At 42.2% G+C, this 21,536-nt stretch overlaps 1 protein-coding gene across 1 annotated transcript in view; it reads right to left on the minus strand.

Annotated features, from left to right (window-relative positions):
* LOC147032015 (signal transducing adapter molecule 1-like) overlaps positions 1 to 21,536 on the minus strand; it is a 61,100-nt gene that overhangs the window by 15,567 nt on the left and 23,997 nt on the right. Inside the window, exons 7-9 of the mRNA XM_085869271.1 lie at positions 15,775 to 15,967; positions 8,486 to 8,580; positions 7,770 to 7,846 (exon numbers count right to left, since the gene is read on the minus strand). Of these exons, the coding sequence (XP_085725397.1) occupies positions 7,770 to 7,846; positions 8,486 to 8,580; positions 15,775 to 15,967 (365 nt within the window). The remainder of the gene's footprint in view (positions 1 to 7,769; positions 7,847 to 8,485; positions 8,581 to 15,774; positions 15,968 to 21,536) is intronic.

A 21,536-nucleotide genomic window follows, 5' to 3' on the forward strand; every position in this document is an offset into this window, starting at 1 on the left:
CATGACTGGTTCATTCTTTTAAAAGCGGGAAAGCCACAAGATTACATGTCGGAGTGGACATCATAGAACAGAACTGGATTTGGTGGTGGTAAGGAAGTGACAGTTATGGAGGAGTAGAGATTGCAAGGCAGCGGCGGGAAAACATGTTACCACCCAGCACAAGCCTGTAGTGTTTGTGGTATGGATAGAGAAAAGGAGGGAGGTTAAGAGCAGGGGTTGGAAGATTATTAGGTGGGGGAAGTGTAGGGCAAATGTCCTCATAGAGTACAAGGAGAGGTTGAGGGCTCGGTATGAGCAACTTAGTGAAGAATCCGAAGGTTTGTAGGAGTAGTGGAAGAAGTATGGAGAGGCGTTCAGGGGAATTTCAGAAATTTTGTATGGAAGGACGTCAGGAAAAGATGCATTGTCAAGGGATAGAAACCAGGTATGGTGGACGAAGGAGGTAGTGAAGGCAGTTGGTTAAAAGGAGGTTTGGAAGAGGGAAGAGAAGATCAAGGCTCGGGGGAGGCAACCGGATGCGGGATTGCTGCACCTGCATGGGCAGAAGAATAAAGCAGCAAGGAGAGATGTGGATCAGGCGAGGAATGATATGGAAGAGGAGGTGGACAATAAGTTGGAAGAGGATCATGGGAGGAAGATTAATTAATGTATATATATATATATATATATATATATATATATATATATATATATATATATATATATATATAGCCTGGTGTTGGTGCAGTGGTTAGGGCAGCGGAATGGGATCCAAAAGGTTCTGAGTTCAAGCCCTGTTGGGCCACTGAATTAATACACCAGGGGGTTGACTCAGCCTGTCATCCTTCCGAGGTCGGTGAAATGAGTACCAGTATGCTGGGCCGGTGTATACCCCGGTTAAAATAGGTATACCATATCCCTGTGTCTTAAGAGGCGACTGGGGTTGCGTCAGGAAGGGCATCCGGCGTAAAACATGTGCCAAATCACTATGCGGATCATAAAGATGATCCGCTGTGGCGACCCCTAACGGGAGCAGCCGAAAGAAGATGTGTGTGTGTGTGTGTGTGTGTGTGTGTGTGTGTGTGTGTGTGTGTGTGTGTGTGTGTGTGTGTGTGTGTGTGTGTGTGTGTGTGTGTGTGTGTGTGTGTGTGTGTGTGTGTGTGTGTGTGTGTGTGTGTGTGTGTGTGTGTGTGTATATAAATTGGCTCATGATTGGAATGAGGAAGGTATTTCAAAAAGCTGTTGAAGGAAGGAAATTGTTAGAGCTGGAGCTCTGAATAAAGAGCTATTTCAAAGGAAGCAATGGTGAACTGGAGCTACCATGTTATGTAGAGGGGAAAGTGGAGTTGGATATCACAGAGGAGGAAGTGTGGACAGCTTTGAAAAGGATGAAGAAAGGAATCACACCAGGCATTGATGAGGTGTGTACAGAGATAATAATTGTAGCGGAAGAAGTCAGAGTCAGTTGGACAAAGAGCCTGTTGAATATATCTATAAGCAAGGGTTCAATTCCAGAGGATTGGAAGCTAGGGTTAATTGTGCCAATATGAAAGGGGAAGGGCGATGTTCAAGATCCGGGGAAGTGAAGGGGCATTACACTTCTAAGTTATGTAATGAAGGTGCTGGAGAAGATTCTGGACGGGAGGATAAGGAAGAGTGTGGAGATGGAGATCGAAGAAGAGCAGCAGGGGTTTAGAAAGGGTAGGGGGATGACGGATGAGATGTTCATGATGATGTGAAGATGTGAAGAGGTTGGTGGTGTAAGGTGAGATGGCATTGGGATTTGTGGACCTGGAGGAGGCCTACAATAATGGCCTGAGAGAGATGGTGATGGCAACACCAATATGGATGGGAGTGCCAGAAGTAGAAGTCAGGTAGGTGGAAGAGATGTACAAGGGAACAAAGGGAAGAGTTTGGGTTGGTCCTGGGGTGTCTGAGGAGTTCCGCGTGAACATCGGTTTGAGACAGGGAAGCTCTCTCAGTCCTCTCATGTTTATCATGGTGATGGAGATGGTAAGCAGGAAGGTGAGCTTCAGGGGTGGTATTGGGAGGATGTTGTATGCCGACAATCTGGTTGTTGTGGTAGAGAGAGGACGGGAGTTGCAGGAGGCATTTATGATTTGGGAAGCATGGGCTGAAGATGAGTATGGAGAAGACCAAGGTGATGTGGGTCGGGCAGCAGAGAAAATAAATGAATATGGGGTTATAGTAGAAGGAGATCAGGCAGGGAAATAGGTTTGAGTATCTGGGAGGAACAGTGACCAGGGGGATGGTAAGTCCAAGGCAGAAGTGCAGAGGAGGATTTAGGTGGGTGCGAATGTGTGGAGGAGGGTGGGGGGGGGTGGAGGGAAATAATGGCAGACAAAGATATCAATAAAATTGAAAGGGGAGGTTCTGATGTGTGCAACGCTGGCCTACCTTTATGGCCTGGAGACGGTGGCACTGACAGAGAGACAACAGAGGCTGCAGGTTTGTGAGAATAACTGGGTCAGGAGGATTGCGGGAGTGAAGTGGGTGGATGAACTGAGGGAGGAGATTGGTGTGCAGATGAGCTTGACGGGGAGATTGGTGGAATGCCGGCTGAGATGGGCTAGACCCTTGGTGCGGATGGGGCAAGAGAGAATGGCAAAGAGCGGAAAGATCGAGGTAGCAAGATAGGAGGAAAAGTGGTAGACCATGGTTGAGATGGGAGAATTGTGTGAGGAGGGACATCCATAAGGTAGGGGTGGTTGGAGAGTAGAGAGAGTTGGCTGAGGACAGAGTGGGGTGGAGTAGTATCGTGGTCAAGGCAGGGCAGAAGCTTGGCATCATCAGACCTCACCCCTTATAAAAGGAAGAGGAGGAGGAGGAGGAGGAGGAGAAGGAGAATGGTGTCTTTCGATGAACAGTGCGTGAGCTATTGCTGGCACCCTAGCAAAATTCCAAATGTGCAGGGACACTGCATTAGCAGCCTAGTCAGGCCTCAGTAATAATAAAACCCATAAGCCAAATTCCATTTTATCACAATCCAACATGCAAGTTCACTCAAGATGAGAAACCCTTGACATATTATACAGGGGGTGCCAAAAAAAAAAAATCATTTTTAATGCTGAATTACATAAAACTTCAGGAATAAGTGCTCCATTTTGTGAGACACAGGTGCACCAAATATCAGAACCATAACTTGAAAGACTTTTGTTTGGCACTTGGTCGATCACATGCTCCAAATGTCCACCTCTGCACTGAATTCAGATTTGAGCATGATGGGCGAAGTTGTTGATTACATGCTGACATTCGGCAAGTGGGATGGACCTAACTTTCTCTGTGATCACTTCTTTCAGCTCAAAGATGCTTCTACAGTTATCCTCACATCCAATGTCTGAGATATCCCCAAAGATAAAAAAAAAATCTAGTGGGCTCAGATCAGGGGATGTGGAGACCACTGGATGTTGAAGTGTTGGCCAATCACTCTCTCACTAAAGTGGCTGGTCACTCACTCACGGGACTCATTTTCAGGGTGAAGGGTTGCCCTATCCTGCTGAAACCATTCTTCTTCTCTTCGAAAGATTCTCCTGCGACCAAGAGCATCTCAGAACTCATTCAGCACTTTAACATAGTGCTCAGAGTGCTAACAATAATGCAATACTTCCTCATTGTCCACCAGGCCATGCACTTGACTGAGTGCAAGGGTCTCTGGTGAACCTCAATGGGCAGTACTGCGCCCGAGTTCACATTGTTCTTTGAGTTGACTTGGGCATCAAGCAAAAAGTGAGCCTTGTCAGAGAACCAAATGTCATTGAGAAAACCAGGCTCCTCCTCAATTCTCTCCATAAACCACCAAGCCATTTCAAGACATATTTTTGTCTGTGTCAGTGAGTTTGTGTCTGACCTGTATTTAAATAATGGATAAAGTTTCATGTCATCATGGAGAATCCTCCTGAGACTTGACACTGTCAATCCAAGTTATTGACTGCGATGGTGAATCGACATTTTTGGACCGTTTCCGACTAACTGCTGGACCCTCTCGATGACCTCCGGAGTTCTCAGCGAAGGGCGTCCAGAATGAGTTGGTCTGTCCGTTGATTTTGAGTTTATGTTGTGGAGTTACTTGCTCTTAAAATGTATTCCATCATTTTAACATTCTTTCTTTGCAGTGAAATTTTCTTTTGAACTTTCTGAGTTTGGGTGAAGGAATGCATTTCAATGTGGGATTACGCAGAAAAATCTTCTTCTTCATCTGTCCAGGGCATCGGTTCCAACAGAACCTCAGCTATCATCTGAAACAAGAGAGAGAAAAAAAAAACCTGAAAAATAAATTGATGGTGAATAAAAGAGTGTTTTTTTGACACCTGGTATTTACAAAATTTGGGGTTTCTTTTTTTTTGCAAACCTCCTAACCCTCATCTTTCCTCTCCCCCACCTTTCACAATTATCCTGCTCTTCATATTCTGCCATCATCTTCCTTATTAGTCCAGGGGCCAGGAGGACCCACCATGCACCCCCCTCAGCATTCATTGGGACTACCATTTTCTTACTTATTATGGAGCTGGTGAAATTTTAAAACATGTACCCAAAGAATAAAGTGTCATGATCAACGTTTTTTGGGGGAAAAACAATACCGGCTTTAAAGCAGTATAAATTGCATTAGATTGGGGGTGGGTAATTTGACAATGAAAACGCGTCACTTTTTCCCCTCCAGGGTGTCTTCTTTTATTTGTCAATATTTTAAATGAACAAATTGATTTACTCATAATTTCAGATTTTAAAAGAGATTTATAAGCACCTGTTTATTATTTTAGTCTCACTCGGAACAAATATCATGGGGAATCTCTAACGCCTAAGATAACACTTATTTACACAATCCAATCTGCTAATAATGTCCTTTCCCTACATGCCCACAGAAAAATATAATGTCCTAGTACTCCATTATCACATATTTCACTTTTACTGTTTTCGTCCTCATCAGAGGAACTATCTGCAGCATATTCCTGTCCTCCAGTTCTGTTGCATCCCTCTCCAGCACATCAATTAGTTTTTGTGGTAAGATAATTTCATCCGCACACCAGAATGGTTCTCCATCCTCTTTCCATGTCCTTCCCAGGATTTGGGGATCTCATATATGGCAACATTTGCCATTTTTCATATTCTTGTCTGATAATTTGCTCGAGCAACATGTTCTCTCAAGCATGCCCTACTCGGAGGCAATCTAGCCAGGTCAATGGTACTGGATGTTAGACTGTCAACTGAAATATCTCCATCACACTTTGACTTGAGCATCAAGTGCCGCACTTCATCTACGCTCTCCGATTTGGATTTCCCATCCAGTGCACAGGTGAACTTTTCACACCCGATCAGAAGATCATCATCAACATTCCAGTCATCTCCCAAATGCTTCAGGGCATCACAGTGTGCAGGAGATTTCAATAACTTGAGAGGTTTAATCTTTTCAATACCCCTGAAAGAGCTGACTGAATCACAACTGGTGAATGCATGGAGCACCAGCATAGCCTCACACATTTGCTCTGTCATGTTTAGAGAGATTTGTAATGTTAATAAGGCACTTCTTGTTGCCATGACCTGTATCGAAGAGGATAGTAATGTCTATTTTCCTGGCATGATACAGCAAGATCCAGAATATATCACTGTCTGGACTCCTGACCCTTGCATACTCCTCTAGATACAAAGCCACCACATCCAGGAACTACTCTCTCAACATCACGCAGAAAAACCCACAGGATGTTTTTCCACTTTGAAACATTAAAGGCCATTAGGCCATCCTCATGTCTATCCTTTCCCATTGTCATGTTTGGGCTACTTCCAATTGTCATGTAACAGTCAGGAAGGTTAGTATCTGGTAGCTCCTTTAATGAACCCTCATTGGTTCTTGGAATGGTTGCACTTTCGGTGTCTGCCACCACTTCACCCACAATATCCTGCAGCATTATCCCATATGCTGTGTGGACTGAACCTGCCTCATACTATTCATTGACAATCGTATCAAAAATTTTTTTTTTGAGTGAAAAACAGACTGGCTCGTAGGATTGCGGATGATACTTGCAGGTAGAAGAAAGCCCTCTCTTGCACAGCTTTTGCTATTGCTGTCTCAATTTCAAGGCTAAAACTATATCCTTCACAATGTCCAAAGTTGTTTATTAGTGTTAGTAGCTACTCACTACAAAACATATGGCGAAGTGTCATACACAGCAGTATATATATATATGTTTGGGCATCATCCACTTCCCATTTGTAGCCCCTCTACAAATGTCCTGACTGATGGACAACACAAGTCCATTGACTCTGATGTTTTCACAGTCCTTACTGCCAGACAGAACAATCTTAAAGAACATTTCTAATTCTTCTGGAACAACACCTTCAATGTTCTTGAGATATTCCACTTGAGATGGGGGCCATATCAATTTAAAAAAAAACATGCATCTTAAGCTGATAAATCTCTTCTAAAGGCTGAAATTATGAGTAAATCAATTTGTTCATTTAAAATATTGACAAAGAAGACACCCTGGAGGGGAAAAAGTGATGCGTTTTCATTTACCAATTACCCACCCCCCTAGCTAATGCAATTTCTACTGCTTTAGAGCCAGTATTGTTTTCCTCAAAAAAAACGTTGATCGTGACACTTTATTCTTTCGGTACATGTTTTAAAATTTCACCAGCTCCATAATAAGTAAGAAAATAGTAGTACCAATGAATGCTGAGGGGGGTGCATGGTGGGTCCTCCTGGCCCCCGGACTATATCCCCCCAACCCTTTTTCTCAGTGACCCAATATGTACGATGATGTAGAACAGTTACCACATGAATAGGCATCTTCATTCTTGGATTTCTGACTTCCTCCACTCACGCAATCAACACGTTGCTATCAATGAAATCCTCTCCTCGTGCAGGTTGGAGTTCCCCAAAACAGTGTATTGGGCCCAGTCTTATTCCTCATTTCCATAGATGACCTCTTCAGTCTTCTATTTGCAGATGACTCTACATTGTGTCATACAGTACCCCCATTCCACTACTAGATAGATTGCAGTTACATGACTGGTTGACATCTGCAGATCTGCTGGTCTGAGAAATGAAACATGTCCTTCAATCATGGAAAATTTGCCTGTCTTCTTGTGAGAAGACTTGGAACTACCAACAAAGTATAAAATCTGAATAAGACTCGGTAGTGGTCAGGTTTGCTTCGGGTCTGGAGTGTCTACTCCTTTGTCATAGAGCAAGCCCTCCAAAGTGCTTCAAAGGCATGATCAGAAATAGTTGGAGCTTGTGAGTGTGAGGCACCCAAGCCACTGGGGGCTCAAGGTCACCAACACATCTGTGCAGACTGTGGCAAAGAGTTTCGGAGTTCAATTGGTCTTGGGGGGTACACAAACACCGAGTTCATCCCTTCAAGTTCAATAAAGAACGTCAAACTATCAGGATGAAACCGTGATGAGATGATGGGGTAGTCTTCAGAATGACTATCCATGAAGCCCAACGAGCACAAGTGGTGTATAAGAACTTCAAATTAGGCATTAGAGATACTGAGCACTGGGAATTCTCACAAGTCCATTAAAGGAGAGAGGAGGCAGGCAGCTTAAAAAAAAACAACAACAATAACCTCAATAAACATAATATGGAGGCCCCTGATGAATCAAACCAAGAGTTTGGCAACTCGACAAATAAAATTAAATGAGGGGGCAAAGGACCTTGGGTTTTGTGACAGTTTCAATAATTGTATGCATATTACATGAAGCACTGAGGTTCTATAATTATCCACTACTCACTCAAACTTGGATGGATGCACAGAAACCAGCAGTCTCACCTCATCGATGCAAACCACTTCAGGTTCCACTGGGGAGCTTTCCAATTGAATATTTTCACTGGCTGCAGCCACAACCTCTGTTGAAGGCACAACAGAAGGAGTATGTTCATAAGTACTCGGAAGCAATACCCAAATGCCCTTTATCGACACTGTTGGGTTAAAAATGTGCAAAGAGAAGAGGAAAGAGTAATGGACTGTATAGTGTGGGAACAGGAAAATTAATGTGACCTCATCTAAAGGAAAGTGTATGGGAACATTGTTAAAAAAAAAAAACCCCATGCATTTCTCATGGGAAAGGTTGGGGGGGGGGTGTCAGAATTGGTCAGGAAATGAGGATCATAAATTTCCGGCCTTTCTCCATTCCATAATCTCTGAGCTTTTGTTAAAAAAAAAAAATGTTACCTGGCATCAACAAATAATTATTTAAAATTATACATATATGGTGAATCAGCTAGAGAAATATACTATACGTTTTCATTATGACACGGCATGAGGTAAGTTAATGGGAAGAGCAACAAAACAGAATGTGAAGAGGGTCAAAGGTTGGGGTGGGTAAGAACGAGTGCTTGCAAGATACGAGTTTAGCACACCCTGCAAAATGTGTGGTGAACAAACCTGAAGAGTGTACACGGCAAAGTGCATGGAAGACAAGATAGGACAGTGGCAACTGGTAAGACCGATATGGGGAAGAGAGCAAAATGCTCTTCACCTGTTACCTGGTTCTGGCTCCACTGTGAGATCAGCTGTGACAAAGCTCGATGGGAAGAGGCCGATATCTTTGTTAAATTCTCCTTTCCACCAGTTCAAATCGCTGCAATAAAATAAAAGCAAAACAAATTTAATTTATAGATTTCTCTGCCATTTGTAAAACTACAAAGAGCAATCAGATTTCAAACCCTCGCCAAGACTGGTTTTGTGTTGTGTATTTTGTGTGGTGTCGACGATGCATTGACAACATAGATTTATGTTCATACAGTGGACAAACAGACCTTTTCAGTTTTCTTGTATATATATTCACATTCCAATCGTATGTATTTTACAGACTATGTAGTTACACATGCATTTTACCTACGTAGACTTGTATTTAATAGTACATACTTTATAGATTCACTCAAGTTTAGGTGCATCTCAAAAAGTACATCAGGAAACATGACCTTGTTGTGACAATGACCTTTGACTGATATCAAAAGCAATTGGCTTCTAGCCTTTGACTGGCCCTCCCGCTTGGTTAAGTTTGGTGAAGATCGTTGTAGAATTGCGGCATGTAGGCATCCGACAAAGGCGAATTGATGATCTTATGTGACCTTGACCTTTTATCCTCAAAATAGGCTTCAATGACCCCATTTGCAAACCCTGTTAGAATTTGAAGTCATTTGGATGAATATTGACGATTTTATGGGACATTTGACCTCAAAACGAATCTGTTTCTGGCCTTGGACGAGCTCTACCAGGTGGTTAACTTTCCTGAAGATCGCTGCAGAATTGCGACCTGTATGTGATTGACAGGCAAACTTGACCAGGTCAGGTCAGGTATGGGAGCATGCGCCGGAGCAGTGCATCACTGCGTCCACTTTCCGCAGGTACTCCAAGGGCCTCCGTCTGGCCATCCGCCAGGCAGATGCCTGGCCCATCCCTATCTCCTTGAGATGCTGATCGACCTGCTGCAACCACAATGCATGTGGTCTGCCCATTGGCCTCCTCCACTCAAGAGGCTCCCTCGCTGAGAGAATCTGCTGAGCAGGATCAGCGTCAGGGAAACAAGCCACATGTCCATACAGCCGCAGCTAACGCTCACGGACCATGCAGGTAACAAATATCATTTGAGTCTCTCTCAGCAACCATGCGTTGGACACAAAGTCTGATCAGCGATAGCCAAGGATTCTGCACAGAGACCTGGTACCAAAGGAATTAAGTCACCATCTCAGATCCCTGGTCAGAGTCCAAGTCTTACATCCATAGAGCAAGACTGGAAGAACCAAGGACCTGAAGACTCGGACTTTCGTCCTCCCGCACAGGTACCGGCAGCGCCTCACCCCATGATTTAGTGAATCCATAACTCCCCAGGCCCAACCCAGACGTCTGTTGACCTCTGGCTCACAGCCAGCAGAGACAGGAATATCACTGCAAGGAAAATGAATCTCTCTATGACCTCAACATCCTCACCACAAACAGGTACAGATGGGATCGCAGCATCCAAGATATCATTGAAAGCCTGGATCTTAGTTTTGACCCAGGAAACCCGTAATCCCAGTGGCTCAGACCCCTCATTCGACACCCCGAGGGCCCCCAAAAGGATATCCAGAGTCTCCGCAAAGATGATTGCATCGTCTGTGAAATCAAGGTCAGAGATCTTGACATTCCCAAACGATGCACCACAGCTCGATCTCTCCGACATCCTCCCCAGTATCCAGTCCATACAAGTGCTGAAAAGTGTAGGGGATGGTATCACCACATCTCAGTCCAGTATACACCCCTGAAGAACTCCAGTAACAACTGGAAATAAGTCAGAGATGGTATCACCACATCTCACAGCACTCTCAGTACCAGAGTATAGTTCAGACATCAGATTGATCAGTTTTGGTGGCACCCCACGAAGACCTAGAATCCTCCAAAGGGCATCCCAATTCACTGAATCAAACGCTTTACAGAGATCAACATAGGCTGCAAGCAGACTCTGCCGAAACTCTTATCTGTGTTCGGCGAGGACCCGAAGAGCAAGGATACGGTCAATCGTTGACCTCTGGTGTAAAGCCTGACTGCTCCAGACGCTGGTGCTCAAGTAGATGGTGGCGAACCTGACCAAGAATTATCCGAGCAAAGACCTTGCCTGACACTGAGCAGCATCACCCCTCGGTAGTTGTTGCAGTCTTGGTGATCACCCTTCCCTTTCCAGAGAGGGACAACAAGACCCAACTTCCAGTCAGTTGGGATGATGCCCGTGTTCCAGGCAGAGCACAGAACTGCATGCAATGACATGAGTGCAGCATTTCCACCAGCCGAGAGAAGTTCAGCATGGATGCCACAGATCCCTGGAGCTTTACCCCATTTCAACCGGTTCACCACAGGCTGAAGGGTCAGCAATCGGGATTGTAACACCCCTGACATCCAACTCAACAGCTGGTGGATCAGCCTGGTTCAAGCGCTCAAAGTCATCGGCCCAGTGGGCCTTCACTTCAGACTCCTCTGTCAAGAGCCCACCGCCTTCTGTTCTAACTGCAGTACACCGAGTGACGGGCTTGGAGGAATGCTATGCGCGAATTCCCCTGTAAGCAGGACGAGAATCACTTGACCACAGGTGATGCCAATGCTAAACTACTTAACAGGTAATGAACAAACTGACCCAAATGCAATACCCATTCTTCTGGTGAGGGGAAATAACCTTCAAAATGCACAGCAGGAGTGTGGCAGATAAGATTGTTGCAGGGGTGAAATCGATTGTGGTTAGAACATTTTTCTCATGGTTTTCTTGTTTCAATAAAACCGTTTTCTTATTCCAAGAAAATATTTTTGGCAGTGCGTATGTACATCATGCTTGCCATGGTTCTGTACACGAGACAGGATACAGAACCAACTCGAAAGGCATTTGGGAGAGTGAATACCTCCGTCAGAATGAACATTTTACATTTTGTACACTACTGCTAGGCCGGATCTGGATCCGGACCTGAACCAAAATCTCATCGGCTTGGTCTCGTCACAGACACAACTCGTCCACAACTTTTTGAGATGTGCTATCTCCAGTATCGTTTTTGGCTCTATCTCTCAATGGTGAAGAATCACTTTAAAAATTACAGTATCCAGATCCAGATCTTCACAGAAATCGAAACAATTCCTCCTTGTCACACATCCAACCTGTCCACAACTTTTTGAGATACCCTGCTCACAAACAAAAAAAGCGTCGTGCAGAGCACGATACTTGTGAAATCCCGAAAAACAAATTCGACCATAAAAATAATTGGTGGTTGAATTCAGTGACCTTATAATGCAAATCCTCTTCAAATTTCAACTCAATCGGATGAAAATTGACAATTGTAGAAATCTATGTTGACAATTTGGCTTATGTTGACCTCAAAAAATAATTGATGGTTGAATTCAGACGTGATGTACAAATCCTCTTCAAATTTCAACTCAATCGGATGAAAATTGACAATTGTAGAAATCTATGTTGACAATTTGGCTTATGTTGACCTCAAAAAATAATTGATGGTTGAATTCAGACCTGATGTACAAATCCTCTTCAAATTTCAAGTCAATTGGAGGAAAATTGATAAAGCCGTGACCTTTGGACATCAAAATCAATAGGCTTCTTCTTTATGACCAACTCTACCACTTCGTAAAGTTTTCGTGAAGATCTGTTTCAAATTGTGACCTGTAGATGATTGACATACGGGCAAACAAATAGACAATCACAGACCAGACCAACCAATATACTTACGAATCTTCAATTCCACAGTCAAGTAACAAACAGATAAACAGATGGGCGATAACACAACCTCCATCCACCTTCGGTGGCGAAGGTAATTACATTACACACAGACAGAACAAATAAAATATTCAGCTTTTGAGGGGGAAAGAAAATGGTGTTTACCTGTTGCATAATAATTGTGCATTATAGAATGTCCAGTAATAAACCACAATTGATGAACAAAAGTCTACCAATTCAGCACAAGCAAACTATTACATATGTTGATGTTTTCACAATTACGAGTTTACCGTAAAGTTGTCAAATCTGGTCTTAATTGCCCAAGGAGTAGATTCCAGTTATATACTGTAAAGCTGCATAATGTTTGACTTTCAGCACAGAAAAGTACCAGCAGCAGAGACATGCATATCGAGGGCTAAATAATAAGTAAACCACGACAGAACCATACATTCTGTAAATTATATGGCCAAGTGCCCGTTACATGTCCGAATTATTCTCAGAAAAACAAACAAACTTTGTCCTCATTGATCGGTCAACTCCCTGTCAAAAGCCTAAAATAAAATAAATACCCCCATGGGAGACTGACAGTTATTTACCCAACCGGTGGAGCAAGAATGAGGGATTAGGGAGAAAGGGTCATGCCGCCCCCTTTTCCTGAAGTGGTATGGTCATGGGGAGCACAACTTTAGTTAACGGCATAGTCCTCATGTTTCATGAAAAGGTTGGTCTGTATTTGGCCATCGGTTTCTGAGAATATTTTTAAAACAACTACCTGAATTTGAGGCGAAGCCCCCATTTTCATCCCCTTATAGGGGTAGATACGGATGGGGATCACAACCTCATGAGACCTTACTGTTCTGTTGTATTGTACCAAATTTGGTCTATAATCGGTCATGCAGTTTGTGAGGAAAATATGTTTTAGTGAATATGAGGGATTAGGGGAGGGTGGCCGTGGCCCCCTTTCCAGGGTAGATATGGTCATGGGGAGCACAACTTAAGGTTAGGGGATGGTCACGATGCAGCATGGCCAGTTTGGTCTGGATCTGGCTATCGGCTTTTGAGAAGAAGATTTTTGAATTAAATACCAATATTTTGGGCAAAAACCCCCTTTTACCCCCTTCAAATAGGCAGATCCAGATGGGTAGCACAAACCCACGAGTCCTTACTGTCCTGATGCATTTGCACCAAATTTGGTCTGTATCGCTTAGGTAGCTGTCGAGAAGATGTTTTCATGAAAATTATGGATTCAGGAAGGGGGGCCATGGCCCCCTTTCCAGGGGAGATATGGCCATGAGGAGCACAACTTAAGGTTAGGGCATGGTCACAATGTCTCGTGGCGAGTTTGGTCTGGATCTGTCTGGTGGTTTCTGAGAAGATTTTTGAATAAAATACCAATATCTGGGGCAAAACCCACCTTTTTACCTTCTTTATAGGGGGTACATCCAGATGGGGAGCACAACCCCATGAGACATTGCTGTCCTGATGCATTGTACCAAATTTTGTCCATAATCGGTCGGGTAGTTTGCGAGATGTTTTAGTCAAATGTTAACGGATGTATGTACATACGGACAGACACCAGGACCTCGATCAGGTTATTTCGAAGAAATATCCTAATCACTAGTTATCTGTTTATGGAGAAAGTCAACTCAGGCTGAAAAGCATTGCCGTGTCAACATTAATCTCTGGTGTTCACTTTCTTCTCTGTCTCGCTCCCTCTCCTCAGCCCCTCCTGGTCACACATGCTCCAGGCAACCCAAGTGTTTTTTTTTTTTAACCTTGCTTCCCAAGCCCTTTTGCTCTGATAGTGTTCATTCTGCTTTGCATGGCGGTTAACATACTTTGATCAATGCTCTGTTGATTCATCGATTGTTCTACCCATCCGCTGATGCAAACAAACGCTAGCCTTCATGAAGACCACTTTTCCATTCTTCCCAAAGTTAGACTTGCTACTCATCTCCAGTCCTTTATCCACTCTTCTCTCAACTGTGGAATTGCCTCCCAGAGTCAGTCTACTCATGTTCTTATCTACAGTCCATTAAGAAGGCAACCCACCACAATATAATTTCTTCCATGTTCATCACACCATCAGCTCTCATCTCACAAACCTTTTCTTTTCTTTTTCCTTGCACTCTGCCCTACTCCACCCCTTATTGCCAGCTTATTTTGGGATCAGCCAGAGAACGTTTTTTTATCCAAGTCTTTGACAAACTGTCCAGGCCCAACATGAGACCAAAGGTGAAAGGAATTTGCAATTTGTTCAGGTTGCCGGTGATAACTTGCTTACTCTTTGCGAAGTGCACCATGAGATCTTTTACGTCCATAAGTAATTCTCGCATTCAGAACACCCAGTTAAACGGCTATCCGAGGGGCAGAGCACACAATGATGAATTACCTTGCATGCAAAACAGCAGGTGACAGTTTATAGCTTGGCTGAGATTTGAATGCAGGCTACACAGCTCAGAGGAGTGCATGCACATCTTTAAGTTCTCCTGCCACCCCCCGACAACGCAACAAGAATACCGATGGCATACATATATGGATTAATATGCGTAGCATACATAGCTCCGAAGCACTGAAATTAGAAAGAAAAACTCGGAATGCAAATGCAGGTTATGAACTCTCCAATGAACAAAGATGAAAGACTTGATGAACCGAGATAAACTAGCTATGTACTATAATTGTGTGGTGGGGAAAAATGTTTCTAAAACTTTCCCCAACCTAGAAAAAATGCTTTTCATTTTTTGATCCAAGTTTCAAGTAAAAAAAAAAAATAAATAAGAGTTCCATTACAAATAACTTCAACACGGGAGGCCATTGGGCTCATCAAGCCTGCACATGGTTGCCAACCTTGAGCTACTTCCACCACCGAAGGTAGAAGGAGGTTATGTTTTCACCCATGTCTGTCTATTTGTAAACAAAATATCTCAAAAAGTTGTGGATGGATCAGGAGGAAACTTGGTGGGCAGGTTGGATATGTTACAAGGAAGCATTGATTCGATTTTGGTGAAGATCCGGACCCAGATCCGAGATTTTATTTTTTTAAGCGATAGGGCTAAAACGATGTACAACACGATATTTCAAAACGTTACAGACGGATTCGGATGAAACTTTGTGGACGAGTTGGTTAGGTGATAAGAACAAGCAGATTAAATTTTAGTTCAGGTCCGAATCCAGATCTAGCCTATCAGTGGGATACAAAACGTAAACTAGTCAGTCAGCCTGGAGGAGGTATGCGCTCCACCGAGTGCCCTTCTAGTTTTGTTTGTGATTTCTCCTTTTTAAATTCTGAGCATCAAGCAAGAAAGCAGCATATATGGTTTTTATGTCTTTGATACGACTCAGCCGGGGACAAACCACCAACCTCCCAGACTCATAGCGTATGCTTCGATACCGAGTCAGGTAAATTAGAAAATTTAATCAAAAAAATATGTATAAATTTAATAAAAAGCATAATTTTATATTTATAATCACAGAATACATGTAGAACCTTGAAAACCAAATAATGTAGCATTCCCTTCATGGAAAAAAAAATAAAACATAACATAGGAAGGAGTATTAAAATCCAATAGCAAGTAAAAGGTGCACCTGTCATCCAGAACAGTGACGATATCTCCTGTGTGGAAGCTTAGTTCATTATCTTCAGCTGCTTCAAAATCATACAGGGCTCGAACTTCACGCCGTACAGTGGTGGGTACGCTTGGTGCTGGAAGCTGGCTCAATGTCATTACTTCACTGCGTTGCTGAGCCTGCCGCACGTCTTGCAAAGAAAGCTCAATAGCTGAAGAGTAGGGTTCGTGGAAGAGAGTAAAGGTGGGGAATAAATCCTGTCATCTATCACAGTTAGAGCAAAAGCTTTATTTTAATTTATTTGTGTGGGGTTGAGGGTGCTACTCCCTGAACAAGAGATCAACCACAAGTGTGGAATTATAACATATGTAATTCAGACCAGGCAAGTTACTACTTCTATAGAGGTCATTAGGTCTGACCAGATATCCTAAAATTGAGGCATCAGGTTGTTCTCTATTTCTACTATCTCTGTTGATGTGCAAACCTTACAGACTTTTTGAATAATAGTGTAGATTAATTTCTTCCAGGACAAAAAAAGTGCTTTCTCATGTCCACATTCAGGAAATTTGGCCCCAAAGGACCATTAAATGAATAAAAAAAAAAAAAAAAATGATGGTAAAACAATTGAATCAGAAAGCTCGAGTTCAAATGACCAGGTATATTTTTTTTTGAGGAAGGTGTACAGAAACTAGTAATAGGCGTCCATAACCGTCCTTAACCAGGTTGTGGAACGTCGGCCAGCGCTGGAATTTTTTTTTCTTCCGCCCTCACTTTTTCACCTTTATTTGCTTTGAAATTCGTTTTCTCCGCAAACCGCTTCATCAATTGAAACAAAACTTTCAACATAGGGAGAACCTACCATGGATAATTTTTTTATGCCTCCACTGATGAAGTCACCGGAGGCATTATGTTTTCATGTTGTCTGTCCGTTCGCATGTTCGTGCTAATTTTCTGTATTCTCTGCAACTGCTTATCCAATGAAAATTGTTTCACCATTGGTGCAACGACTCATGTAGAATGTTTTAAAGATAATTATGACGTCACAGGTCACATGGTGTGGCAGCTATGGTGGAAAAAAGGAAAAACTTTGGACCTCCAAAACCACTCCATGGAAAAAAATTTGAAACCTGGTCAAGTACTTGCCAAGGGAAACAAGTGCAATTTTTTTTTTGGATGTCATTGGCGGCTTCGTTATGACATCACAACTGCATATGTCAAACACTATATCCGATCAATATGAAATTTTTTGGGCTAAATTGTGTGTGGGGGGAATTGATGATATCATCGAACATGTGGTTTGGCAAAGATTTTTTTTTTTTTTAACATTAAAAGCCTTCAAAAAAAAAAATCTTCTCCAAAACAGCTGAACAGATCAAGGTGAAACTTTACAGGTACGATCGCCTATCCATGAGAAAAAAAAGGTTCTCCACCTATGACATCACAGGTCGCATGGCTTGGCAGCTATGATTTTTTGAAGAATAAACCTTTAAAATTCCCTTCCAGAACGGCTTGACCGAAATCTTCACCCACATGTTCCCCAAGCCTTGGGGATATCAGGGTGTTCATGAATAATTATTGGGTCACATGGTTTGGCATCCATATTGGATTCAATGAAAATCTTAAATATATATTTATCTTGAACTGCTTCATCAATCGGCGTGAAACTTCACAATTATGATCTCAGAGTCATGGGGAATATAGGTTTTAAATTTCAACCTGATTGGATGCATGGTCTGGCAGGCAGAATTATATAATGTTTTGAATATGGGTTCAAGGATTTGCATCAAACTTCATACAAGTATGTATAATGATGTAATAATGTGGGCAGAGGCAAATCTGGCGACGTCGCAATGTCAAAGAGTGCCCCTCTAGTTCAACAAAGTTACATGATGATTGGATGGAAAAAATGCGGCCAATAAATCCGTTTACTGCAAGCATGGTTTGCAGTGTATTTCATGTTGCAGGAACAAATGGCCTCAACCTCATTTAGCTTGGCCTTGGCCAAATTAGTGAAAAAAAATTGAAAACTATTTAAATAAAGTTTAATAAAAGGTGAAATGTGGCTTGTGAAACGATCTCCAGGCAATGAATTTGCTCTCAAACATTCACCCAACATGTCAAAGAAGTTTGATCTTCTTTGTTCTACTGCTATAGTGGCATGAAGAAAGTGTTCCGATTTTGTGTAGAGTTAGACTGTCATTAACAAAAATAAATAAATAAATAAAGAATGCACATCACACTTTTATATGTCCAGTTATCCCAGCTTCAGATCACACCAGACAATAAGTCCACTATGGTAATGAGCAACAAATCTTTATGAAGCAGTTCCCCCATTGCACATGAACACCCCTCAAGAATAAAAGGAACATTTATGCCCTTTCCTATTTAAAACAATTTAAAAAAAAAAAACATAATTGCTGACATTTTCCTCCACCGAGCAACATCTTCCTTCTTCTACCTTACATCTTCCTTCTGGCAGAGTTGTCAGCAACCGAAAGAACAAGTAGCCATTTTTTTTTCAAATTCGGTCACAAACGCGATTTCTAAAGAGCCGCAATGCACGTAAACCCTGTTTAAAGAACTGAATAACAGGACAAAGACACACATTGATTTGTAATGCAATACGTGTTTATAGAGTTGGTTTCAATGAAAGGGGCCATTAAATTTTCTTCAGTATATCGAGTCAGCTTACCCACATTCACCTCCACCACCGAAGGTGGAAGGAGGTTATGTTTTCACCCCTGTGTGTCTGTTTGTTACTTGCAAAATTGAAGATTTTCCAAGTACATTGGTTAGTCGATTTTGTTATTCTGTTGTCGCCGAAATAGGTGACCCTTGTCAGTAATTCTGTCTGTTTGTTTCGATGTTTGTTGTTCGTCATCAGCATAATTGGTAGTAAACGTGGGCCGATTTTGACCAAACTCAGGTGGTAGGTACATCTTATGACCTAGTGCTTTGGAAATTGTGATGGTTGCTTGGGACGCTTTGCTTCCCTAGCAACAGCCGAAAAACATTCAAAATCGGTCTCGTTCATGCGAAAGCCATTATCTCACGTAGGGTTATGAAATTTGGCATGCATCATCTACAGGTGATGCTCTACCAAATATATTCCAGTTTTTGTGATATATGGAATACTTTACCCGCAACACCCCCTACAAATGGGGTATGCCCGAAAATTGGCGAAAATTGAAGGCCCCCTTGCGACCAGGTGAGTGCATCGATCCGAATGAAACTTTGCAGGTTCATGGTACTCAATGAGTACTACAACTTTGCCTCAGGACATATTGACCGATATTGCTTAGGTCAGGGGTCAAAGGGCAAAAATCGATAATATGCGAGAGCTGGAGGTGCCTTCACACCAAATGTTATTCCTCCTAAGGTTATGGTCAAATGGTCATGAAAATTCACACGAATCATCTGGAATGCATTGTGCACAAACGATCGAGCCGGATTTTCGATTTATATCTTTGTTCACCCACAGCACCCCCTCGAACTTTGGGGATTTCTGATTTCAAACCGCATATTCGGTACTTTTCATTCAAATTGATACCGAGTAGTTATCAGCAGATGGAACTCAATGAGATTTGGTAGGCATAATCTAAAGGTGATTCTCTATCCGCTATTTGACATCCATTTTTTTCTATATCTTATAGTTTCCAAATGGTAACCCTCTCAACTTGGGTGTCTGAGGGCCATTGAGCATTCCTGCTGAAAATTCAAAGTACACTAGCTCCAAGATGGTTGAACCGAATCGAATGAATCTTTACATGCTTATAGACCATAATGAGTACTACAACTAGGCTCATTTGCATAATGACCTATCTCGAGTAGGTCAGGGGTCAAAGGTGAATAAGTGCATTTCGGGCGAAATTAACATTCAAGGCATCCTTGCTCCTACACGGATTAACAGATACGAATGAAAGTTCATAGGTACATAGTACTCAATGAGTACTACAACTTTGCTTCAGGACATATTGACCTATCTCGGCTCGGTCAGGGGTCAAAGGTCAATGAGTGCATTTTTTGGGCAAAATAACCATCCAAATCCCCCTTGCTCCTACATGGGTTAACCGATACGAATGAAAGTTCATAGGTACAGAGTACTCAATGGGTACTACAACTTTGCTTCAGGACATATTGACCTATCTCGGCTAAGTCAGGGGTCAAATGTCAATGAGTGCACTGTTCAGGCAAAATGACCATTCAATGCCCCCTTGCTCATACATGGGTTAACCGATTCGATTGCAATTTCGTAAGTACTTAGTACTAGATCAACTCAGATCAGGGGTCAAAGGTCAAAGGTCATCGGATGCTCGGCGACCCATGGCCGCCTACCGGCTTGTCTGTCCATCTGTCACCTACAGGTCACAATTTTCAACCAATCTTTACGAAACTTCACCACATGGTAGAGCTTGGAATATGGAAGAAGCCTATTGTTTTTGAGGTAAAAAGGTCAACAACTTAAGTGAGATTACTAAAATCCTCAATTTTCATCCGATTAACTTGAAATTTGAAGAGGGAATGCATTTCATGTCACTGAATTCAACTAGCCAATTATTTTTGAGGTCAACATGGACCAAAATGTCAACATAGGCCCAAGGTCAACAACTAAGATGGTATTTCTAAAATCCTTAATTTTCAATCCATTGACTTGAAATTTGAAGAGGACTTGCATTTCAGGTCACAGAGTTCAACCACCAATTATTTTTGAGGTCAACAACTAAGGTGGTATTTCTAAAATCCTAAATTTTCATCCGATCGACTTGAAATTTGAAAAGGATATATATTTCAGGTCATTGAATTAAACCACCAATTCTTTTTTGAGGTCAAATTTGTTTTATGGATTTTGCAAGTGTCGTGCAGAACACGGTGTCATCTTCGTATTTATTTGTTTGTTGTTTTGCGTGCAGGACATCTCAAAAAGTTGTGGACGGATTTGGATGAAAGTTGGTGGCCAGGTTAGGTGTGCGATAAGTACGAACTGGTTAGATTTTGGTGAACATCCGTATCCGACTACTATAATTTTTTTAAGTGATTCTAAAGCTAAAAACGATAAAATTGCATAAGAATTGGTTCAAATTTGGTGAAGATCCAAATCCAGATTTGGATAACAGAATTTTTTACTTTTAAAAGTGATTCTTCACCATAGAGAGATGGGGCCAAAAACTATTTTTCTACATAAATATATATATATATATATATATATATATATATATATATATATATATATATATATATATATATATGTGTGTAGCAGATACCCGTCTACGATGGGTATGGGGGACAGGACGGATTACAATACTCGGTTACGGTAGTTTCTTTGGATGTTTTGCGCCACATTCAACAGCTCAGTTCATATTGCTGGCGTGTCTGGGTGCCCATGTTAGCATTTGAGAACGGTCGCTTTAGATTGTTGGCCTTGACACATAGTGCTGGATGAGTAACAAGAACGATTTGACATATTCATAGTTTCTATATGACCTCCATCAACAGATTAACAACATGGCAGGATAAAAGTCGTGAATGCCGAGTTGAACAAACGTCCTGAACTCATGGACTTGGTTCAGTAAAGCACGTCGTCTGCGACCCAGCCGTCGGTTTGCCGCCGAACACTGCTGATTGTGGGGTTTTCCCCCCTCTTTGATTCATCATAGATTCTCTCTTTGAAAATTCTATCTCTATTCGATTTCTTTGATTCCGCTATCACCTGCGTAAATACATGAAACACATAATGTGAAGATTTCGGAAGTATGAACAGAATATGATCAGAGAAAAGTGTG

The sequence above is a fragment of the Eptatretus burgeri genome, chromosome 2 (assembly GCF_056783735.1).
Source record: "Eptatretus burgeri isolate ZD-2024b chromosome 2, Ebu_testis_v1, whole genome shotgun sequence".
Taxonomy (NCBI): Eukaryota; Metazoa; Chordata; class Myxini; order Myxiniformes; family Myxinidae; genus Eptatretus; species Eptatretus burgeri.